The 25,476-nt window shown below is 45.1% G+C and overlaps 1 protein-coding gene across 11 annotated transcripts in view; it reads right to left on the minus strand.

Moving 5' to 3' along the window:
- Nucleotides 1–25,476, minus strand: part of PLEKHA6 (pleckstrin homology domain containing A6) — an 82,795-nt gene that overhangs the window by 23,965 nt on the left and 33,354 nt on the right. For 8 of the 11 annotated variants that reach the window (XM_033917755.1, XM_033917756.1, XM_033917760.1 and 5 more), the window contains exons 2-10: nucleotides 18,355–18,423; nucleotides 18,145–18,244; nucleotides 17,285–17,389; nucleotides 15,853–15,925; nucleotides 11,961–12,061; nucleotides 8,397–8,572; nucleotides 6,917–7,360; nucleotides 6,048–6,591; nucleotides 3,901–3,987 (exon numbers count right to left, since the gene is read on the minus strand). In XM_033917755.1, the coding sequence (XP_033773646.1) occupies nucleotides 3,901–3,987; nucleotides 6,048–6,591; nucleotides 6,917–7,360; nucleotides 8,397–8,572; nucleotides 11,961–12,061; nucleotides 15,853–15,925; nucleotides 17,285–17,389; nucleotides 18,145–18,231 (1,617 nt within the window). In that variant the 5' untranslated portion in view covers nucleotides 18,232–18,244; nucleotides 18,355–18,423. Of the gene's footprint in view, nucleotides 1–3,900; nucleotides 3,988–6,047; nucleotides 6,592–6,916; nucleotides 7,361–8,396; nucleotides 8,573–10,603; nucleotides 10,668–11,960; nucleotides 12,062–15,852; nucleotides 15,926–17,284; nucleotides 17,390–18,144; nucleotides 18,245–18,354; nucleotides 18,424–25,476 lie in introns of those variants that run through there. The other 3 variants (XM_033917753.1, XM_033917763.1, XM_033917762.1) reach the window with 2 other exon arrangements.

Consider the following 25,476-nt stretch of genomic DNA (forward strand, 5'->3'; position numbering starts at 1 on the left):
TGGGGATGCGATGTGATGATGTCACATGCATGCGTGCTTGTGTGTGACCTCATTGCATTGCAGACGCAGCCCTGAGCTCAGGGAAGGAGAGGAGATGAGGTTTGTGCGGAGGCAGGGCTGGGTGTGGAATGGGGCGGGGCAGATCGGGGGCCACATGTCCTCTTTTTCCACAAATATGATCTTGGAAGAAGACATTTGAAAGAGTAACCTTTGTTCAGACAGATATGAGGTCAATTTTCAGTGAAATGTCTTGGGAATAATTGGAGATTCCTATACTCAGTGGCAGTATAATGATCACTGCTGAATATTTCAGTACGTGATCAGCATAAATATAGAGAAACATGGATATATGGAATAGTTCAACATCAGGGCCTCTAAGTTATGATATATAAGACCTAGAATCATGGCGATCTATGGATAAGTTACACGTCTGGCACAAATCACCCAACTTATACCTGGTGTTTATGGAACTGACAAAATTCTGTCTAAAAAAATACTAACGAAGCTTTGTAAGACACTGTGAGGCCAGATGCGCAGGACCTCAGGGTCTTAGAAGTGGACAAGGGCAAAGGGATGGTTCCAGTTAAAGTGGTTAACGTATTATATACAGGTGCTTTTTACTTTGTGTCTGGGACAACGGAGGGTTAAGTGAGCTGCAGTGGGAATCGAACTCAGCTCCCCAGGGTGACCAGCAGACAACCTTGTTCGACACACGTCTGGGTTGAGAACATACTGTACCCCCTCTTCTATACCCAACAGCACACCTAACTAGAGGCAACCAATAAGAGTCAGTGCCTCTGGGGCTCATTTCCAAAACACAAAGACGTTTGAAAAATCGGATCAATTGGCACTTGGACATTTTTCTTGCCAAAACCAGCTTTCTAGACATCTTGCTAGACTCCTTTTCCGCTGAGCATCCAAAGTTCAGGGGGGGGGGGGGTGTTGGAGGTGTGTTAAGGGCCACAACAAATCTGGTAATCCTAGGTAGAGGCTAGGTTAATTTTAGAACAAATGAAATAATTGAAGAAAAACAGAGCATAGCCATTAGTCAGAGAGTCTGAGGCAGGGAAAGAGCTCAGAACCTCATAAAGCGCTTGGTTCTATGAAAATGCACTTTCACATATCATTATATATCGTACATATACACGGATGATATAACAATTATTATTCCCATAACCTCATTGATCCAAGAGACAGAACAATTCATCTCATCCGTCCTTACCAAGGTAGAACTCCAAACTAAAACTGAATCCCCAAAAAAACCAAGATTTTCTTGGCAAGTCCCAATAACAAGATCATGAACACCTCCTTGAGACTAAATGGATCAGACGACCCAATTAATCCTACAACCCAAATCCTTGGCGTCACCCTGGACCGAAGCCTGACGTTTGAAGATCACACTAACGCTCCTGCCAAAAAATGCCTTCTCACTCTATGGAAACTTCGTACCATTAAACAATACTTTGATTTCTTCTCCTTTCAACTGCTGGTTCAATCCCTAATCTTAAGTACCTTAGACTACTGCAATATTATATACTTGGGATCTCTCAAGAAAGCCGTCAATCTGTCTCATTTATAACCTCAAGAAATCAGACCATGTAAGCCCATATTACAAAAAACTACACTGGCTGCCTGTGGAAGCAAGGGTCATTTTTAAGTTTGTTTGCCTTTGCTTCAAAACCATGACAGGTTCATCCCCAACCTATCTGTCTCACCAATTCGAATTTCCAGGCACAACTAATACATGCAGTTCGCTTTTCAATCCCTAAAGGGCTTCACCTACAAGAGATACACTATGATTCCAAGCAGGAAAAGGAACAAATGTTTGACCAACTTCATCTCAAACGCACTTTCGTACCAAACGTTTAGGAAGTCAATCAAAACTTATCTCTTTGACAAATTTATCTGACCCCCACTTCAACCTGATGTACTTCCAAAACACTTCCAGATAAATCTGACTAAACTTAACATGCCAATGTCATTTCCAAAGTTCTCTGTAATGTCGCTGTCTGTAGACAGTCTCTTCCCTTGTAAACAGCTTAGAAGTGTTTGTGGTATGGCAATACTGCAGATAAAAATAAAGTTATTATTGTCCATTTAATAGTGATATGTTTAAAAATGAAGGAAAAGGGATCTCAGAAATCCAAAGGAAAGACTAGTTGACTGTCTATTGGTTATCAATGGATTCATCGATCCTAAAAAACCTTCAAGAAATTTCAGATACACTAAAACCTTGGATTGCGAGTGTTTTGCAAGACGAGCAAAACGCTTTATAAAATTTTAACTTGATCAACCAGCGTTGTCTTGCAATACGGTTACGTCGCCGTGGGCCACGAAGTTTCCAAGTTTCGTTATTCTTTGATATACCATTTATCAGTCTCTTTGGTATTCCTACAAGATAAAGAAATGTTGTTGAAATTGTATTTTAATTTGAAACAGGTCACCTATTTAGGTGAAAGGATATATATATTTCCGGATGTCTCTAAATGGACACAATCTAGGAGGAAATAATTTTTGACTTATCGATCAAAGGTGATTGCTTTGGGGGCAGTGTTCCAGTTAAGATTTCCCTGTAAATGCTTTATCTCCTATCAAGGGAGTAGATATATTTTCTTTGAACCTGCCCAATTAGGTTTTTTCCTGGAGGGTAAAGGAATCTCTAAACAGTCCGAATGAAACAGGTTATTAATGCGGTATTAATTAATGGATAGGATAACATCTTACCTGCTCTATTTCCTAATTTGTGATTTTCTTGGGTATATGTTCCCCTTTCCCGAGGGGCTTTATTTAATTTTGTCTCTTCTCCTCTAATTGTGGACTGTATTTGATGACTGTTTTCATTGTTCATTTTTTGTTTCTTAGTTTTTTAACTAAATAAGATATATAATTTTTGTATTTCCTTTAACATCTTTGTAAAATGGGATGTAATAAAATGATAAATAAATAATTTTAAAAAAAAAGATATACCATTTATCAAACAAGTACCTAAACGGTTTACAATGGAATAAGTCATTAAAAGTTTAAAATTAAAAGTAAAACATATTTTAAAATTACAAGTATGCACAACATACGCTCGTCGCATCACTGAGCGCATTGCTGAGCACAGTTGAAAGCAGCACCAGCATCGCAACTGAGCCCACAAGCACGCATAACAGTATAGTATCTTGTATTAAAGTTTTTGGGTTGTGGAACAAATCGTCTGAGTTTCCATTATTTCTTGTGGGGAAATTTGCTTTGACATACGAGTGCTTTCGATTTCAAGCACGTTTCCAGAACAAATTATTCTCGCAGACCAAGGTTTTACTTTTTAAAATTTTGTACTTCTCAAGATGTGATCCATTCAGGAAAATTTTTTTTTTTTACAATAAATAAAGAGTGAAATAATCGTTGGAAAACAAACATTTATGCCAAATGAAATGTCTTTATATCATTGCCAGATACTATAAACAGAAAAGGAGAGATTTTTAAACATATCACTACTCACATGTGAATGTGCATTTTCATAGAAGCAAGCACGTTTTGAGGTTCCGTGTTTGTGGCTTGCTTGTTCTTATGTGTTTCTGCAGGGAAAGAGCTCCCAAGAAAAAGGGCAAACTGTACTGGGGAGAAAAGAGACGGCCACAGCCACCTCTCTCCTGCAGAGGGCGCTGTGTTACTAACACCCGCCACAAAAGGCTCACATATGATACGTATCTGGGAGAGTCAGTGTCATATGCACATCTCTGACCATGCTGCTAACATAAATGATTGTCCGTATTCCCAAATGCATGTGCCCTGTCTGCCCACATTCGTCTGTCTGGCCTGTGGTCCTCCATACGTGAATGCACCTGCCTCTGCGGATCTGTGTCCACGCACATGTAGAGAGACTAACTAGCCCTTCTTCCTAATCACAGAACGTACCATTTTGTCATGAAGAGTGGGTGACACCGGGTAGTTGTACGGATATCTTCCAGCCGCCAGAGACCGTCTCTCACCCAAGTAGTCATACTGAAAAAAAACAAGTCACAGAACATACATGAAACACTGCCAGACTCCACATAACATGCACCAGAGCTGGCCCAAATAGGGCTGAATAGTGAGGAAAGATCTTATCAACAAGGGATACAGAAAAAGCTGGGCATAGGGGTCCAAACTGAGCCCAAGGCCCCTTTACTCTGTCCCTCGCAGGGAAAGTTGACTCATGGCTCTTATTGGTTCAGCTCAAGCTGCTTCATTATTTCTCTGCCTGCTACAGACATGATTTTCAGCAAGTCAGACACTCATTAATGCAGAAAATTTCACGTTCTTACATGCCAGTCTGCTGATGGCTCCTAATAGAACTGGATTTTCCATACGTGGAGGGTAGTTTAGCTAAAGGCAAGTTAGGTAGGAAAGGCAGATATCTTGTGCTTAGTTCATAAAGGCGGAATATTACAATCTGATATCACATGAAAGAATCAATGTAATAAACCTTGAAAAAGATGCTTCCACCATTCATATATTTCAATGTTATTTAAAGTGGATTATAAGAAAGTGGGCACCCGACATTCTCTTTAAGGATTCAATAACCCCCCTCATCTTCACAGGTCCAGTTTTTAAAGTCATTTTGAAAAACTCTTTACCAGAAATATTTGGAAATATATACACTTTTCATATTCTGATACACAGCCTGGCGTGGCGGCCTTCCATATCAAATTTAAACTCTCCTCCTGGCTCAGAAAGTCCTTCATTCATGTTCTCCATCATACTTTTCTGTGGCCATCACACCATACATGTCACCTTGCGTTTTGCAAAGCGTCCAGGGTCATCGTCTTTTCATTCCACCTGCATCACTAGCCCAACGCAAGTCCATTTGTGACGCTGCTCTTCTGACCTGCACGCCTTTATGGAACACCTTTCCTCTGTCTTTGTATGCCGAATCATCGCTTCCGAAATTCCATTTGGCTCTGTCGATTTGCTCTTTTCTTTGACCATTTGGTGACGCTGAGACTTTGTCAGCTCAGTAGTCTATATCTTCTTTGATTTCTATACCGACTGTTACTAACGTTGCTTATTTCTGCTTTCCTGTTATTTAACAGAGGTCCTTTTTCTTCTTATGTGATAATTTAATTATAAACCACTTCATTCGGGTATCGGTGAAGGTGGGTTATCAAGTTCGATAGATATAAACATGGTGTCATGTTGGATTGTCCTCTTCGGAATTCATACTATTGATGGAAGTTATAAGTCTGATTTCGAAGACAAGTGCTCATTGGTAACAGTATTTTCAAAATGGATCTATGAAGATCATCTCATAATTGTATCCTTAAAGAGAATATGAAGTAATTCAGTTTAAATAAAGTTGAAATATGCAGAGCGAAAGCATTAAAAAAAATATTTTATGAATGTGACGTTTCTCCCTTTCTGGCTTTGTAAATTTGCCTCTGCCACAGTTCATACCTCAGCGCTTCTCAAGCTTTTATAAAATTAACCCCCATTAGCTCCGACACTCCCAGAATTTCTATGAGCATCAGAGCTAATAGTGCCATGGCCGGTGATAAAAAAAACAAAAGAAAAAACAAGCCTAACATGGTTTTCTAAAAGAGGGGATAAGTAAATGATGATGCCCCTATGGAGAGTCCATCCAGGTCGTTGCCCCAAATGTGGTTTCTCTGACACTATTTGAGGTCCTGGCCCAGTTTGGGAAGCTCTATTGTACACAGGAGAACGTGTGTACCCGTATGTTCCAGCAGGGCATCGGTGCTTGTGCTCAAGAGAACCTGTGCGGGGGTTGCAACAAAGAAAAAGTGCCAGGGTCATTTTGTATGTCTCATTTGGATCAGCAACTTTCTCTACGTTAAAACAGATAACCCAATCTTCACATTTCTTGACATTTAAAATGCTTCCTAAGGGAAGACCTGATTTTCTTTACGAACCTTTACACAAATGGGCAATTTTCTGGGTTCCAGTTTCCAGCTTCCATGGCTGATGGGCACCTGTCTTTGGGGACATGATCCCTGCTGGATGACCTCTGCTGCACACTGGACAGTTGAATCTCTGAATGTGTTCTGACCAGACCGTGCACTTACCTTTGGTGAGCTGATGGAATGCCTCATCATATGGGCAGCAGGGTCGACGTACATATCTTCACTCTGGGGTGGAATCCGCTCGAAGCGTGCACTGGGAGACCGGACAGGAGAGTACAGCCTCCCTCGGCTGTTAGCGTATGAGCCCTGACTGGGCGAGCGTGGCACGGAGCGTGAGCGAGGCTGCAGGGACAACCTATGCATGGAACTCGCAGCTGCATCCATTTCATCATAGAATGCTGACTGCCGGCCTGCTACGGGCCCCCACAGGGGCACCTCCTGTTGCCTGGCCATACTGGGCACCCACACAGGTACTTCTTGTGGTCTAACATAGCCGGGATGATCTTTCCAGGGAGTCCCATTGCGGAAGGAGTGTGGCTTCTCTTCCATGGCCCAGTGGGGACTGAGCCGCTCAAAGGCAGGCATTGAGCAGATACTGTCCGGGCGAACTCCAGGAGGGTAGTACTGGGAATCCTCAGAATACTGGGGGTGGTAGGCATTGTAGTAATCTGGTGCCCCCCGAGACACAGGATACAGCCTGCTGGGGCTGCAGGAGAGAGAACGGTTCAGGTAAGATTGGATCTAATTATTCATTATTCATCCACGGTCCAGTCTCACACTTACCAACTGCAAACACACTTTCTAATTTCTCTAGGCTTTGGATGGGGGGCTCTGTGAATACATGTGCACTCTACTTTCCATGTACACACTGAGCAGCTCAGGCCTCTGAACACTAAAATCCTTCCTCTATCTCCACATTCACACCCTACTCCATGCCCTAGAGGTGCTCACTTCTCTACGTCCTCCACCCTGTGCATTCTTTCCACCCGCCTGGAGTGCAGCCCCTTTATCGTGTTTCGCTACCCCCTCACCTCTGCACCTCCTCCGATGATGGTGCCCCTCTGCGCAAGTTCACCCAGTGCTGCAGTTGCGCCATGGAACTCTTCCGTAAGGCCATCTTCTCTGGATTGCTCCTGGGCAGGATACCATGCTGGTGCACCAGGTTCTCAGTGCCCTGTGACGGGTAGGCTGTGCTGCCAGGGCGGCTGGATGATGGGTACTTCCACCCGTTGGGATGTTGGGGTCTTTCCACTGATGCATTGCCTGGTTCCAACGTTACTTCCTGCTCAGCCCCAACACCAGTGGTTTTGGGAACAAACTCGGATTTGTTCTCCATCCCTTCGGATCTCCTCTCAGTTTTTTCCGATCCTCGCCCGTCTCCCTCTCCCCTTGTTTTGGTCTCTAGCTGCACCTTGGATCTGTAGGACTGGTGGCTTCTGTCAGGGAGGATATTCTCCAAAGCCACCTGCTCACGCCTGTTACAATGAGAACACACATGTCACATATGTGAGCTTCAGCGAGCATGTATTTGTCAATGTATGTCCAACAACACATGTTCACATTGTCCATGCATGTGCTAGAGCAGGGGTTCTCAACCAAGTCCTTGGAACAACCAGCCAGGTTTTCAGGATACCCACAATGACTATGCATGCAAACATTTTGCATGCCCCACCTCCCCAGCATGCAAATTTATCTCATGCATAGTCATTGTGTGTAATCTGAAAAGCTGACTGACTGGGTGTGTCCTGAGAACTGTGCTATGTTAACCTCTTCAGTACTGGATCTTTCTCTCTTCACTTGTATACAAATCTAATACAGTCAAAAAACAAGACATAGGTGCCCTCGTTTCAACATGGTTGGGATGCCGTGCACAATAAAAATCACCTTTTCCTGGACACAATGAAACTGGGGTGCTCAGCATCCACCGAGCTGCCTTCTATAGATGTGGAAATCCTCAGGTCCAGAGAAGGTAAGGGAGTTCACATGTTAAGGGTCAAGGGTCAAGGATTTGATATACCACCTTTCTGTAGGTACAACCAAAGCGGTTTACATATATTATATGCAGGTGGGTTCACAATCTTTTTTTGTACCTGAGGTAGTGGAGGGTTAAGTGACTTGCCCAGGGTCCCAAGGAGGTGAACCCAGTACCCCAGATTCCCAGGCTACCGCACTAGTCATTAGGCTCCTCCCCATTCTATGTTCTCTCTAAGCTCAGCTAGACATTCCCCAAGCTTCTGCTAAGGTTCTTGGCTGTCAATGGACTGATAGAAAGGATGTCCTATGGAGGGCACACACCAGGCCTTAACCATTGGCATTAAGAAGGAAAGGGGGTTTCCCCACTGGCAAGGTGAGGGTAATTCAGGATAAGAGAGACAATCTGGTCGCTGAAGCTTTCTCCAGGACCTCTGGAAGAGCAAAGGATTGGCTAAAGGTAGCAGTTACAATGACCACTAGCAGAGTTATGGGTGTCTCTTGGGGTTGTCTGGGTTAGGAGCTTCCCCTAGGGCTGACCTCTGTGGGAGTTGGATTTGCATGTATGAGGCATCACTCATGGCTTGGATCCAGGATTCCTGCTCTTCTCGGCTCTCTGCACTGAAAAAGTAGGTCCGGATTCCGGCATGTTCTGCCTGAACAAAGAGGGAGTTCCCATTATTGTCCAGCTTCTCTATAACCAAGCACACTGTCACCTGAGGGGAAAGCAGATAGGAGAGGTCAGGGAGATCCCTTCAAAAAGTACCCCAATACCCACAATGCACAGTAAGAGACTATCGCTTAGATGCAGCCAGTTTCATGATACCTATGTGAAAAGTCCATTTCAACCAGCCAATGACATGAACCATTGTTGGAAAGCCTCTCCTTTTGAAAAGCACACAAACTAATCCCGCCCTGCTCTGATCATTGATCCACTCTTCATTACAAACTCCACCTAAAGTCACAAGAAATTTATCAATCCACTCGATTCTAACCCGACCTAGCATTGTCTTATTCCTCTCCTACTGTCTTTGCCCCCCCACCTCCCACTTCAGTATCACCAGGCCAGTTTGAAATTAGCGGCACTTCTAATCCATCTGAGGGAAGAGCCAAGTCTTTGATCTCCAATTCTCCATTGAGACAAGTCGTAATCTGACCCCACAAATTTACACCAGTTCCAAATAGACGTTTCATAAATAACTCCTAAACTAAACCGCCAGGAACACCAATGCAGAGTTCGTCTTCAGGCCCTATCTGCTCTTCCCACACAAAATTCCCCTCACTGTGTAGAAAGAGTCATTTTCCACACAGAACACAAAATAAATGCTTTACAAAGTTCCCCCCCGTAGTGAGTAAATTTCAAAGTGATCTCTGCAGCAGAAGTCACTTTATCCACGTGAGTAACGCAGCGCGCAGTGGAGAGCACAAAGCGTACTTCCACCTGCCCTGCGGCACCTGCTGTGAAGGTCTGAGGGACCGAGTAGAGCAAAGATGGCCTTTGCAGCAATTCAGGGCTCTGAAATTCTCATAATTATGAAGTTCTCTTTCCTTTCATAAAGTAACATAGTAAATGACGGCAGATAAAGACCCGAACGGTCCATCCAGTCTGCCCATAAGTTATACTCATTAAAACAAAATACATGATTAAATTAACTTGTCTCTTCTTTGATATTTCTGGCCCCCCCCCCCCCCATATTCAACACTTTTTAGTGGCCAGAAATGGCTCCTGGCTACTTACATAGCACTTAGCCAGCCAAGGGCTGGTATTCAACCCGGGGCAGCCAGTTGCCTCCACTGAATATTAGTGATTAGGGCCGGATTCCGTAAACGGTCTGATGGCAACTCAATTACACAATGGCATCATTTACAAAGTCAAAGGTAGGTGCCAGAAATGTAGGTCTTTAAAACCCTGGCGCCTACCTTTGAGGAGAATCGTGTCTACGGATGCGCCTTAGAACGCCTGAGGTCGTTTCTGGTATTAACCATGCCTACTTCCAACTTAGGCGTTCTAAGGCCCCTCTCTAGACGCAAAGAAGACACCGTTTTTCTAGGCGTCAATACGGGCCTACATTTCTTAAAATCGCTCCACCAATTAAGTTAGGACTATGGGCCTTAGTGGCTGTCGTGAGACTTTGCCAGTTAGCGCTAACTATTGGTTTAACTGGCTAAGTTGCCGTGGTCCAAATGCTGGTCACCGGAAACAGCCTGGCATTGAGTCTGGCATTAAAGTGCTCTCTATAATTTTGCTTCTGTGGTTCATTTTGCTTTAACTGTTCCTGTTTTACGTGCAGTTTTCCTTATTCTTTTGGTGAATGTATTTATCAAAATCTTAAATTAAAAAGAAAAGAAAATTGTATCAACATGTTATCCAACCAGGATTAAAAACAGAATCCATTCCAAAAATGCAGAGAAATCCAAACAGATTTAAAGGGATCTTACCACCACCAGACAAGACATAGGGAGCCCCCTCCCCGTACCTGACACTAGCACAGACTGAGGGAGCCCCCTCCCTGTACGTGACGCTAGCCCCCCTCCCTGTCTCCTCCATCTCAGGCACAGCTTCCTTTGCTTCTTCTATCTGCCCTTGACCTAGAGAGGAGAGTCACCCTTTCCTGCAGTTCTGCTCTAACCTGTGCATGATCGAAAGTCTCTGTTTCACAATTTGCTCTAGTGAAATGGACTAACTGGTCCTTTTTCAGACAATTTCTAGTGAAGTTGGTTGAGCAGTGATAAAGCAAAGCACTTACTACTTAAGGGTGAGGGTCTGGCTCCATTTCACATGGGTGCTGAGAGAGCCAGTCCTGTCCAGGGGGCTCCTCATGAGAAAAAAGAGGTGGAGAGAAAGAGAAGCGGTCAACCACCCATCAGCATCTGACACCAAGAAGAAGGAGCGATGGGCCAGGCACGGCTGGGGGGTGGGGTCGGGCCTTTGGTTAGGAGCAGTGCTGGGGCTTTTATGGCCTCATATCAGGAGCTGCTTTTCAGTTTTGGGAAAGTGATTAGTTCAGTTACTTCTTGGAATTGTTAAGTTATTAGTTCTTATAGATCATGTGATGAGGTGAGGACTGTAAAGTTTGTAGCCGTGCCAAGCCCATCGTTAAATGCATTCAGCCACAGCACTAGGTGCATTCTGGGAGTTGTAGTTCAGGAGTCTCTAGAAAAAGCAAAAGCTTAAAACATTGCAGCAGGGCCTGCTCAACATATGGACCAGCTGAGGCGCTGGCCCATTGCGCTGGTAATAAAGGGAACCGGAACCAAAATCCCAGTCCGGCATGTCTCCCTCTCTTTTCCTCTGCAAGTAGGCAGGGAGGGAGAGATGCCAGATTGGGATTTTGGATTTTGGCACCTTTTCTTACCAGCACTGGGGGGTGAGAGACTTGATGCAAAAGATGATTCAGTGAGCCGTAGTCACTTGAGCTGGTCCTCCTGCATGTCAGAACCTGGCCACTGGAGCTCCCTGACATGAAGCTGAATGAACACTTTCCCATATAGCCTGAGATCCTTAAAAATCCACAAATCACCTGGGACTCCCCCCACCCCCCACCACACATACACTTTTAAGGTTGTGCTGTTAGGTCAGAAAGTTCTGGGTACCAGGAATTTGCATCTGGTCTGAGATACCGCAGGAGAAATATGCAAAAGGACTGGTCCAGGGTGCTACATTTAATCCGCTCTCACTGGTTTTCTATAACCTACGCTGGCTGATGGACTTTCCCTGAGCAGGAAATTACTGTTATCATGTGTTACAGTCAGAGGATTCAAATACCCCAAGTGGCAGGCGCTCTCTGAATCTCTAGTGAGAAACTACCCAGGACCCCTAAACTGACAGAAATCCATGAAATGTGCATTTACTGTGTAGAGTGCCATGAAAAACAAGCAGCAGCTTAAGGGAAGATGGTAGAGACAGCCAGGCTGTCAGGAGAGACAGCCTCCAATAAGCAGGAGTAATTTTGGGCTGGACACATTACCCCCAATATGATCAGCCCCTGGATCTAGTCCATGGAGAACTATTTTTACTCTGATGTAACCTTCGGTTGGAGATGTTGGCACAGGGAGTGGCTGCAGCGGGCACTGATCCCTGGCCTGACAGAGCCTGGCACTAACCTTAAAGGTGTATTTACGAGTGATGTTATCAGAGGGCTGGACAGCAGCGATGTGAAAGCTGAGCAGAGGGATGCTGCCAAGGACCCCTTCTTCCTTCTCATCTGTAAGAAAGTGGAGAGGAAAGAGAAGGCCTGAGACAAATTATCTTCATGTTAATGCAGGACCAGAAAGGGAACTGCAACAGTCACCAGGAACCAGAGCCAGCAGAGAACCCATCAGATGGCTCCGCCCTCCCCCATCAGCTAATATTCTCCTCTCATATGCTGCCGTCCTCTAAACATATATGAGCAGAGATCCTGGGCCCTGCCTTCTGCAGGAAGGGGAGAAACAGATTGGCATTGCTTCTGCCAACTGCTCTGCCCCTAATTTTTCAGGAACAAATACAAAGAAGCACAGAGTCCAGCTAACAATGCACTGCCTGAATTATTTAGAGAATGAGTGAGTGATAAAGCCAGAGAGAGAGAAAGACACCCAGAAAGAGGGTGAGTGAGTGGGGAAGCCAGAGACAGAATGAGTGATTGAAAGCTGGGTGGGGGTGGGGGGGGGAAGTATGATCAAGGATGCCAGAGATAAGGAGAGATAGAAAGAGCGTGAATGAGAGGTAAAGCCACAAAGGAGGATAATTATATGTCATGTAAATGCGCACGAGTCGAGTCTCTTTCATTTGAAAGGAAACTCTGCAAGGGCATAGGATGAAGTTAAGAGGTGACAGGCTCCGGAGTAATCTAAGGAAATACTTTTTTACAGAAAGGGTGGTAGATGCATGGAATAGTGTCCCGGAAGAAGTAGTGGGAAACAGAAACTGTGTCTGAATTCAAGAAGGCCTGGGATAGGCACGTGGGATCTCTCAGACAGAGAGAGACAGAGATAATGGTTACTGTGGATGGGCAGACTGGATGGGCCATTTGGCCTTTATCTGCCATCATGTTTCTATAACTATAAAGCTCTATGACCTCACAATGCAGGTGTAAAGAGCCTTAGCCTATAGGAAGAGGAGATGCAAATGTTAAGAGCCTTAGCCAATAGGGAGAGGAGGAGATAGTAGATGCTGTGGATGGGCCATTTGGCCTTTAACTGCCATCATGTTTCTATAACCATAAAGCTCTATGACCTCACAATGCAGGTGTAAAGAGCCTTAGCCTATAGGAAGAGGAGATGCAAATGTTAAGATTCTTAGCCAATAGGGAGAGGAGGAGATGGTGGATGCTGCGGATGGGCCATTTGGCCTTTATCTGCCATCATGTTTCTATGACCTCACAATGCAGGTGTGAAGAGCCTTAGCCAATAGGGAGAGGAGGAGATAGTGGATGCTGCGGATGGGCCATTTGGCCTTTATCTGCCATCATGTTTCTATGACCTCACAATGCAGGTGTGAAGAGCCTTAGCCAATAGGGAGAGGAGGAGATGGTGGATGCTGAGGATGGGCCATTTGGCCTTTATCTGCCGTCATGTTTCTATATCAGCAAATATCATCACAAATCATTTCTAATCATAAAATATCTTGGAAGCTATTTAAAAAATCCACCCAAAACCACCATATTCGGACCATAGTGTTCCCTTCTTTTAATCCTGTAATCACTTGGGGGGAGCTTTTCAAAGGTTTAGCATCTGAAAATTTTTTCCCACCAGAGGCTAAAACTTAGGTCATTCCAGGGTCTTGTTTTCAGTGAACAAATTTAAGCACATCGGCTGCTGAGTTCAGTCTAACATCCCACATTTTGCCCAGACAGATTTAAATGCTGATGGCTGGTTCCGCGTGACAGTGGTCTTATAACATGGCAGACAGAGATGCAAGGGCGGGGCCTACTTGTGATCGGTAGCTTTAAGACATGACTCCAGAGTTTACACCTGGACCTGTTCTGGTCCGAAGCAGGTGTGGACCTTTGCAAACGGTATGAGCCGCACAAGCCTGTAATCTATAAAATTCATACAAAGTGCTAATCCTTGCCTTCCCCCCCCCCCCCCCCGAACAAGTCCACATATTCCAGAAAAGTTGCTATTATGATTGCAAGTAGAGAATGACACGGGGACATTCCGTCCCCATGAGTTTTGTCCCTGTCCCATTCGTTTAAGCTCTGCCTTAACCGCACAAGTCTTGAACACTTATGATTTTAAAGTGTTTGAGGTTTGTGCAGATGAGGACAGAGCTTGCAGGAATGGGGCAGGGACAGGAAAAGAACTCGTGGTGATGGGGCAGGAAAATGAGTTCCCATGGGGACGGGAAAAATTTGTTCCCGTGTCGTTCTCTACTTGGGAGAACAGTATAGAAAATTGACTAAATAAATAGTGTGAAAAATTTCAGCCTCTCATAACCAGAGCAGGTATAGAAACATAGAAACATAGAAGATGAGGGCAGATAAGGGCCATAGCCCATCAGGTCTGCCCACTCTACTGACCCAGCCCCAAGTCTACTATCCTAGGGATCCCACTCCTGGTGACAGGTTCCCTTGGCTTAACCCTCTAAGGGATCCCACATGGGCATCCCATTTGCTCTTAAATTCTTGCACGCTGTTTGCCTCGATCACCTGCACCGGGAGCTCGTTCCAAGGATCAACCACTCTCTCGGTGAAGAAATATTTCCTGGTGTCGCCATGAAATTTCCCGCCCCTGAGTTTGAGCGGATGCCCTCTTGTGGCTGAGGGTCCTTTGAGAAAGAGAATCTCTTCTTCCATCTCGATACGGCCGGTAATATACTTAAACGTCTCGATCATGTCTCCTCTCTCCCTACGTTCCTCGAGTGAGTACAGCTGCAAATTTTTCAGCCTTTCCTCGTACGATAGATCCTTGAGCCCCGAGACCATCCTGTTGGCCATCCATTGCACCGACTCTACTCTCAGCACATCTTTTCGGTAGTGTGGCCTCCAGAATTGCAAATGAGGCCTCACCATGGTTCTGTATAATGGCATTATGACTTCAGACTTCCGGCTGACGAAACTCCTGCGGATGCAACCTAACAACTGTCTTGCCTTAGATGAAGCCTTCTCCACATGATCAGCAGTTTTCATGTCTGCGCTGATGATCCCAAGTCTCGTTCTGTTGAAGTTCTAGCTAAGGTCTCACCATTCAAGGTGCAAGTTCTGCACGGATTTCTGCTGCCGAGGTGCATGATCTTGCATTTCTTAGCGTTGAAACCCAGCTGCCAAGTCGAGGACCAAAGCTCCAACAAATGTAGGTCCTGTGTCATACTATCGGGTGAATTCCGTCTCTCACTATATTGCATAGTTTGGCGTCATCAATGAATAACGTTATCTTACCTTGAAGCCCCTGAGTTAGGTCCCCTATGAATATGTTGAAAAGGAGGGGGCCCAAGACTGAGCCCTGCGGTACTCCATAATGTCTCATTCCACCAATAAGAGCCAACCTCATCAGTGATGTCACAATGCCTCATTCCACCAATAAGAGCCAACCTCATCAGTGATGTCACAATGGCTTCATTGTCCTAGATTTGGCTCACTTTCACTACATTATGATTTCTAGAGTGGTGCAGTGTAGAGAATGACACGGGGACAAATTTGTTCCCATTCCTGCAGGAACTCAATTTCCCCGTCCTGTCCCCATGAGTTTTGTCGCTGTCCCTGTCCCATTCCTGTAAACTCTGCCTTAACCGCACAAGCCTCAAACACTTAAGATTTTAAAGCATTTGAGGCTTGTGCAGATGAAGATGGAGCTTTCAGGAATGGGGCAGAGACAGGAAAAGAACTCACCGGGGACGGGAAAATGAGTTCCTGCAGAGGCGGGGACAGTGACAAATTTGTCCCTGTGTCATTCTCTAATTGCACCCCAGGTGACTTTGTAAGTGCCACCGAAATCACTTTTAAATTACCCCTTAGTCAAAATGAAACCACCGAAGACTACGCCCCTGACAAATCAAGGGGACCGAGTTGTCACGTACCTTTGTAATAGAAGACACATCGATCCACCAGGACAAACCACCGTTTATTCCATTGTTTTACTCCAGAGCTGGCCTGTAAGTGATGAGACATAGAAAACATGTGTGTTCAGTGTGTCCCCCACCAGGTCGAGTGGGGTCAGGAACAGTACGATGTGACAGTGGGGGAGGCAGAGGTAACATGTCGACGTACTTGCAGACTGTAGATGCACACGTGTGTTCTGTGCAGGTGTTTGTGGAGGTAGGGGGTGTGTGGGGGAGGGGAGGAAGTGTGCATGTGAGGGAAAGTGAACTGTGGGTGTGTCAGTTCAGTGGGGGTATAACAGGTGTGTGTGAGTAGGGTTTGGGCATAGGGGAATTTGGGTGGTGGGCAGGGCCAGCTCAACCTATGGAGCAGGAGAGCCCAAATTCCCAGTCCGACCGATCTTCAGACTTCTAGATGCCGGACCGGGATTTTGGCAGCCGTTATCAATGCCCTAATCCAGTGTCTCACCTGGTCCAGCAGGAGGGGGAGACTTGAGATAGAGAGGAAGATACTGGATCGCTGGGGGGGGGGGATGGTAGAGAGATAGCAAGACTGGGGGAGTGTGGGGGTGGGGCGCCAGTGCAAAAGTTGGCTCAGGATGCCACAGACCAGTGTTTCTCAACTCGGTCCTGTAGCCAGTCAGGATACCCACAATGAATATGCATGACAGAAATTTACATATACTGGAGGCAAAGCATGCAAATCAGGTTTATGCATCTTCATTGTGGATGTCCTGACTGGCAAGCGGGTGCCACAGACCTTTGAGCCAGTCCTGGTGGTGGGTAAGTGAGCGTGTGGGCGTGTGGGGGGGAGGAGGGGGTATTTTGGAGAGAGATAGTATATGGGTGTTTCCACTGTGTGGAAGGTTGGGGGTTGGGATTTAAAGGGGCGAAAACTGGATTGTGATTGTCTAGATCAGTGGTTCCCAACCCTGTCCTGGAGGAACACCAGGCCAATCGGGTTTTCAGGCTAGCCCTAATGAATATGCATGAGAGAGATTTGCATATGATGGAAGTGATAGGCATGCAAATTTGCTTCATGCATATTCATTAGGGCTAGCCTGAAAACCCAATTGGCCTGGTGTTCCTCCAGGACAGGGTTGGGAATCACTGGTCTAGATTATACCCAAGCTCAGAGGGGCACATTGGGACCAGAGATACCCTGGGGTGGTATGTTCTGGGATGAGGGGTGTCCTGTGATGTTTACACGTAGAAGTGAGGGTGCCCGTGATTTTACAGGTGCCAGGGTGAATGATGCCTTATAGTGAGGGTGATCAACGGCAGACTGTGTGAGAGTGGAGGATGCATTTGATCTTGTTTGAGGAATAGGGTGGATTAAGGAGGACCCTGGATTTACAAGCGTTTTGGGGTGAGGGTTAGCTAGGAGAAGTCTGGGATGGCAGTGTCTCACCTGTTTATGTAACCAGCCACTCTTAGCCACCTCAGCATTTGGGTTCCTCTTCATGGAGTTTGAGCGTTTTCCAAAGGCTATCACTTTTCTGGATAGCTGGGAGGGCTGAATAAGAAGAGAAAAGACATTTCGGTGCATGCACACGTGTCCAGCATCAGCCTCAGAGCAGCACACAGCTTGTAATGCAGTGCCACGAGAAGCAAACTGGGAAATTTGTTTTAAAAACAGTCCTATATTATGGGGGTCTCCAGTCATAGTACGTGGGCCTGTCGTGCCATTGGGGACTTTTGTACATCTGTGAAGCTGAAAGCGATGCTGTCAGTAGTTTCACTCCCATCAGGGCCTCCCAAGGCGGACAGGTTTCAGCAGAGATGGCAGACTAACCATGTACCACCCATCTGGGCAACCGCAGACAAGCAGCATTGGAGGCGGAGGATCGGTGACAGCATTGAATTTATACTGCGCAGAAGAAAGGCCCAGCAATCTACTTCTGTAGTCTGCCATGAAACTTGTGTGTGGCGCAGTGGTTAGCGCTACAGCCTCGGCACCCTGAGGTTGTGGGTTCAAATCCCACACTACTTCTTGTGACCCTGGGCAATCCCCCATAGAGTGTGAGCCTGGAGAAATGCTTGAGGACCTGAATGTAAACCACTTAGGCTATAAGTGGTATAGAAATACTTAATTAATTCAATAAATATCAAACGCGAGTCGATTGCATTCCCAGCCTAGCTCAGGCTGTGTTTTCCTTCTGAGGACATCAACAGTGATTAGCCCTATGGTCAGGAAAAGAGAGCCAAGGCTGGAAAATGGCTCCAGGGATGACAGGCAGAGAGAGAGAGGCTTTCCTGCACGGAGCTTACCTTGCCACTGGGTCTCTCCTGGGACTCCTCAGCCACCATGGTGTACTTAGGCGCTTCACTACTGAGGCTGACGGCTTTATTAGACATGTCCAAGGCAGAGCTGCAAAACAGAAAGAAAGACAGGAACCAAGCCATGAGCTGGGCACAAAGACACACTCATGTCCACCCCCCTATAGAACCCCCAAACTGCAGCCTCCCATGGAGACCAACCTTTGCAAGGTCTCATCTGGGATCTGCCTGGTTACTGGGTGCAGAGAGCTGTTTCCTCCGTCATTGTGCCTGAAACAGAAAAACAGCAGACGTGAGCAGTGGAGGGAGCTGCTGGGTTGGTTATGCCCAGTGGAGCCAACTATCGCAATTGTAGCTAGTGCAGATTAGGTATTGCCAGCTCCAGCACCCAGAGCCTGGTCTGATGGTATCATAGGCGTGGTTAGAGCTAGGGTTACCAGTCCTCGAAAAAGAGGGAAATCAGGGACTATAAATCCCATAATGCTTTGGGATGCAAGTTCAAAACAAGGACTGACCAAAAGGGAACTTGGCAACTCTGACGAAGAACGCGCCTATTTAAAGCCTATTCTATTAAGAAAGGGCAGTACCTACTTTTCTTTCTAAATACTTGTGTAATTGCTATCACGGTCATTTAGACATCTAAATGAATACACACTTTCAGCAGCAGATGGCAGTGTGGAGCCATTGGCTACATGAATTCAATAGCGGGTGATAGACTGGAACCCCTAGCAGACTCCGCCCCCATCCTGTGCTCTGGCAATACCTGGGATTTCTAGGAAGAAGGAAGGCACTATGACTGTCCCAGAAGGCGACTGACTCTTTGGCAGGACCACTTCAACACACTGCCAGAAGTGGTAAAACACTGCCCATGCCAGGAATGGCAAATGAGCCTAATTCTCATTAGGCAAATTAAGCTGGGCCTTGGTCAATTGCATACAAGTATGTGCACGTGTGTGAGTCTATGAGTGTTGTCACTTCCTGCTCTGAACAAACATATGTAAATAAACAGTAGATGGGATTCCTGGTGACAGCATTTTGATTGCTCGTGTGTCATCCTCTTGCACCTCCTCCGCCTCCCCACATAGCATCTATTGCTCTTCTATAAATATCCTAGGCTGTAAACCTCCTTAGCATCCGGCTAGGAAAAGAATGGAATTATAGCAGGTTCCAAAGAGTGAGTCAGATTTTTGGCGGCGCGAACAGCCCCAGGGGTGGCTGTAGCACTGATTAAGTAAGCGAGAACTATTCCTTCTAATTAAAATGTGGAATTAAAGAAATTCAGTATGTGACGAGCCACTGGTTCTGAATGCCAAGAGCATCTTCCAGAAAAAGCCAGGAATTTTTCCGCTTCTCAGGTCTTTGGGGATTTAAGCTCTGCTGAAGCCTCTACATTGGAAGTCATCTGAGATGAGACTCAGAGATCTAAATGCACAAAACCCTGAGGAACGGAGAGATAGAGGTGATATGGACCTAAAAAAGTATAGAAAGTTCTAGGCAGAGGGTCACAATGTGAAACCCCAAGGGGCTAAACTCCCAATCAATGTCAGAGAACACAGCAGTTACAACCTCAAACCAAAACCTGCTCAGAGCGGCAGTAACAATCCTACACCATCAGATTAACAATATATAACATATGTCTGCTAAATACCTGCCAGGTAATTCGTTAATTAGTCACATTGCTCAGATCCCACATTCAGAATAAAACAACCACTGAACACAAAGATGAAAAATAATCACGCTCCTTCAGATCTTGAGATTCAAACATGTGTTTGTCTTTTTTTTATTTTTATTTGGGGGGGGGATGGAGGGGAACAAAGGAGCAATCTTAAAGTGATTCTAATTGGGTCATTTCAAAAAATAAAGACATCCAAAAACAGCATAATCCACCACTTGGACGTTTTAATCACAAAAATATCCAAGTGCTGATTTTCAAAATCAAATTTTGAAAACGTCTTGCAGATCATTTACCCTCCAGGATGTCTAAATGTTAAGGGGGCATCTTAGAGGTGTGTTTTGGGTGAGATTTGGGCTGTCTTATCACTTGGACACCTTGTAAGGATAATGAAATATTTCCCAAGATGTCCAGAGGAAGACCTGTTTTAAAAGCATCTGAGGGCCAAAAAGGTACCCAAACCGATCAGATGACCACTGGAGGGTGAGAGCATTGACCCCCGCCTCGAAATTCCCCTAGTGATCACCCCCATAGAGAGGGGGATCCAGGCCCATATCCCATGCTAGCTACTACATTCATGCTGGAAAGTGTGATCCCATCAAAACCCACCCAAACCCTACTCTACTGCCACCTGCAGCCATAAGGACTATTAGGGTGGCAGACAGGTGGGTATAGTAGGTTTTGGGGGAGTTTGGAAGGGCTCACCATACACTATAAGGGAGTTATACTGACATGTATAGTTGGCACCCTTTAGGTGAAGTTCACAGCAGTGCCCCCTATGGCGCCCCACTTTTCTGCTGGCCCCTCCCACATCCAAATGGGCTTATTTTGGATGTTTTGATTTTCAAAAATGGTCAAAATATATAAACGTCCTAAGGACCAGGATGTCTAGATGGGCCTCCCCCTCAAACCAAACAGTGTTCCACTGCCTATGCTGTCGGTAGTTTCACTACTAGCAGGGCCTCCCAAGGCAAATGTCAGACTAACGATGTACCACCCATCTGGGCAGCAGAAGATGGACAGTGTTCAGGTTTATTTAAAATTTGATTGTATCGCTTATAATGCTTCTAAGTAATGTACAATTTAAAAATTAGAGTTACAATATCACAGAACATAGACCAAACCAAATAAGGACCAACATGATACAATAATTATAGGAAAGAAACAAATAAGGGAAGCAGAAATTGGGCCTAGTAGGAGAAATGTCTGGAGCCTCCTGAGATTCGTGTTTCTTTAGGAAGAAACATTATGCATTTAATATTTAATTTTGAAAAGCATCTCTCTATAAAAAGGACTTCAGGGAGCTCTTGAAACCATCAAGATTTCATTCTCCTCTGAGATAGGAGGGTAACGTGTTCCATAGCTGTGGAGCGTAAATTGCAAAGATTTTGTTTCTTCGTGTACTAATTATTTTTAAGGAGGGGATAACGAGTAAATTTTGGTCTGTAGATCGTAAGGTCCTAAGAGATGTGTATAGGATTAAGAGTTGATCAAGGAATGCTGGTTTGGGTTTTCTGAATCTATTTGATGCAATAGCTGGATGTTTTCTGCATCTGCAGAGGGTGTGAAACCTACGCATTGGCTTATGGTAATGCGTAGTACAAGAAAGATATTGAAGAGTAACGGTGAAATGGGTTTGATCTTTGGGGTATGCCATAGCTTGTAGTAAGTGGTCTTGAAATGGTATTATTGAAGTTTACACTTGATGTTCTTTCCGTGAAATAGAACGGAACCAATTTCGGATCTGGTCGGTTATTCCAATTGATGCCAGTCTGTTTAGTAGTAGGTGATGGTCGATGGTGTCAAATGCCGCTGATAATATCAAGGTGGTATAATATTGCTGTTGTAAGACCTAGAAGTGAATGTACTGTTGAATGGTGTTGGAGGTGGAGGATCGCGTTTGATGTGACAATGGCGACAACATCAAATATAAACAGCGCAGGAGAAAGGCCCGGCAATCTATTGTTTTCATGAAGTTACTAGAACTCATACGCTAGTCAACGGCATCTAATATCAGTATAAAATCTGTTTTACTCTTTCAGGATCTGGATTGAAAACGGGATCCTGGACTTGATGGACCTTTTGGGGATTTTTATGTTCTTAAGACCTTCTGACAGAGACAACTACAGCTCAGATAGTGGCGTGCTGAAGGTGAGAGGCCCCCCTGCCCCCCACCACTCCTTCCCCGCCTCCTCCGACCGCACGTGCATGCCACATCTCTTCCCTCATACTTCTGTAAGCTTGTGGCATAAGCAGTCACCCCCAAGCTGCTGTCATGCCAGCTTCGGCTCTTCCTCTGATGTCATTTCCTAGTCCAGGAAGTGATGTAAGAGGAAGAGCCGATGCTGGCACGACAGCAGCTTGAGGGTTGCTGCTTATGCCACGAATGTTACAGAGGTACGAGGAGAAGAGAAGCAGTGCGCATGGGGGGCACCTAGGGTGGACTGTGCCCCGCCCTCCTTACTATGCCACTGATCACACATACATTATAGATTTACACTGATAAGCCTCTGAGTGAAATTATTGAACTGAAACAAGCATATTATTTATTCATCTATTATATATACAACTTATATCCTAAGTGATTTGACATTCAGGCACTTTATCATAAGTTTCAAGTTTTATTTATATTTGATTAATCGCTTAATTAAAATTGTTTCTAAGCGAATTACAATATATAAAAGTAACATATAATTAAACATAATACTAAAATAGGAAATGACAAATAGGATATTAAAAAACTAACAATTTATACAATAAATACAATTTAAAAAAAAAATTAAAAAATGGGAGAATTTACATCACAAATATATAATGAGCTAATAAATTTATACATAAAAAAAGATTCAAGAAAAAAAGCATGGAAAAGCAGAGCTCCCTCTCTGTCCCAGTGGGCTCAAACGTACCTGGGGCAAGGGGGGGATTAAGTGACTTGGCCAGGGTCACAAGGAGGAGCTTAACCCATAACCTCAGGATGCTGAGCCTGGAGCTTTAACCACTGCACCACTGTAGTAAGAGTGAGCCACGTGTGGGACAATCCAGCCCTTGTGACATCACTGATGAGGTTGGCTCTTATTGGTGGAATGAGGCATTATGACATCACAATACCAGCTCTGCTTATCAGACTATTGTTCTCTCCAGGGAGCTCAGAACAGTTGACACGAATTTATTCAGGTACTCAAGCATTTGTCCCTGTCTGTCCCAGCAGGGTCACAATCTATCTAATGTACCTGGGGCAAGGGAGGGATTAAGTGACTTGCCCAGGGTCACAAGGAGCACCGAAGGATTTCAACCCATAACCTCAGGGTGCTGAGGCTGGAGCTCTAACCACTGGGCCAAACATTCCATTAACTCACCATAAGGTGCAAAATTCTACCCTATCCCTCCCCACATTTCCCCTTCAGATTATCAAGGCAATTCTTTTATGGCTCACTTATTTTCTGTCACTGCCATCTTTTTGCTCACACTGTCCTGAAGGAAGGAAGGGGATTTTAGCTCCCAAAAGCAAGTTTATCTTAGAGCAAAAGAAAGTTTTCCCCATGATGTATTTTTGTTTTTCTTAACCTTTATTTCTATAAATATTGCATCAGAGCCTCTCCCTCTCTCTGGCTTTCTGGTTCAGGCTCAACAGGCAAAAAAACATTGGCTCAGGTCTGAACTATTTGTGCCAATAAAAGAACATTTGCAACCCAAATGCGGTAAACTTTAACTCAACATCCCTGTGCAGCCAGAGGTCAAAAAGAGCCCTGAAAGCCAGGCTGCATCCAGACCACTGCTTTGAACTTTGGTAATAAAGGGCCATATTCCACGTCCGAGGAAAGAGATAAACGTCCCCAGATAAGATAGGGATCTCTCCCCCCACCCCAAACCCAGACCCCCAACTGATCACACACACAGAGAGAAAGAGAGAGACACACAGACCCAATAATCCCCCAGCCCAGTCACACAGAGAAAGAACCAGGGCACGGGAGAGTTGATTGCGCCGGAATTTGAAGGCTCACTAAGGATGTTGCATTTTTAGGTGACAAGAGACAATGTGAACAGAGAAATATGACGGCAGATAAAGGCCGCATGGCTTATCCACAACATCCGCTATCTCCTTCTCTCCTTAAGAGATCCCACACGCCTGTCCCACGCTATCTTGAATTCATTTCCACCACCTCCACCGGAAGACTATTCCACCCTTTCTGCAAAGAAATATTTCCTTACATTACTCCTGAGTTTATCACCTCTTAACTTCATCCTATGCCCTCTCCTTCCGGAGTCTTCCTTCATTTGAAAAAGCCTCATCTCCTGTACATTAACGCCACAGAGACTTTTAAACGTTTCTCCCATCTTTCCTCCATATTACGGTCTCTAAGTCTGTCCCCATACGATTTATGACAAAGCCCTCTGGACTGACTCCATCCTATTTCTATCTTTTTGAAAGTGCAGCCTCCAAAACTACACACAGGATATTTTCAGCTCCATCAATTCATTATTATCCCATGAGGCCAAATGGTTGGTTGCTCTGGTCTTAATAGTTACAAGGAGCCAGTTTGTCCGTTGCGAAGGATAGAACCTTATGCCATGTATCTTGATAGCCGAAGTTATCAAGGTCTATTTGAGATAAAACCAATTCCCAAAAGGTGGAAGGTTCGAATCTTTGTCTACAGAAGGCAGCGATATAGACAGTAAATTCAGTCCTACACGGTCCCCCTCCTTTACAAAGTCAAACTAGCGTTTAAGCTTTGCCTCTGCTTAAGCTCTAGCCATGTATTGTGAAATATAATTGCAGAATGTGATTAAAAAGCATTTTCAATTTCCCCCTCATTATCCTCTTTTAGTTCATAGAAATGGTGAACAAAGCATTACATGTTTCTGAATTTCACAGCTCCAAAGATGCAGCATGGGGGGAGTAGAAAAAGCAGGGGGGGGGGGTACAGTTCTTCCTGTTATGAATCCAAGGACAAAATTGGAAAAGCAAGAGTGGGATAAAGTCCAGCAACTCCACCTTGGCAGACAGACCAGAGAAGAGAACTCAAGAGGGCTTTGCATCTGGACCAGCACAGCCCCCTCTTTTCAAACTCATTGTAGGATCTAGGGAAGTTTCATATGGGACAATCAGAGGCTGAAACTTCAGGTGCAGGATCTAGAAACACTCACTCAAGATCTAAGTAGATTTACACATGGGATCCTCCAAGAGCATGATAGAGGAACAGTCACACCCTGAGACCCATCAGGTATACGATAAGAACCTTACTGGGTCAGACCAATGGTCCATCAAGCCCAGTAGCCCGATCTCACGGTGGCCAATCCAGATCCCTAGTACCTGGCCAAAACCCAAGGAGTAGTGACCTTCTAAATAGAATCCCCAAAGAGTAACAAGATTCCGGAATCCCCAGAGTAGCAACATTCCACATAGAATCTCAAAGAGTAGCAAGATTCTGGAACCCTAAATAGTAGAAACATTCCATGCGGATATGGAATCCCCCAAAGATTAGCAACATTCCATGCTACCGATCCAGGGCAAGCAGTGGCTTCCCCATGTCTTTCTCAATAACAGAGGACTCATCCTCTGTTCCCTCCACAAGCCATGGTGGTTGAACAGTGCAATGCCTAGAGCCAGGAAATCCAATGATCATATCCCACCACCATTCCTTGTGACCTTG

Source organism: Geotrypetes seraphini, chromosome 13, assembly GCF_902459505.1.
Source record: "Geotrypetes seraphini chromosome 13, aGeoSer1.1, whole genome shotgun sequence".
Classification (NCBI taxonomy): domain Eukaryota; kingdom Metazoa; phylum Chordata; class Amphibia; order Gymnophiona; family Dermophiidae; genus Geotrypetes; species Geotrypetes seraphini.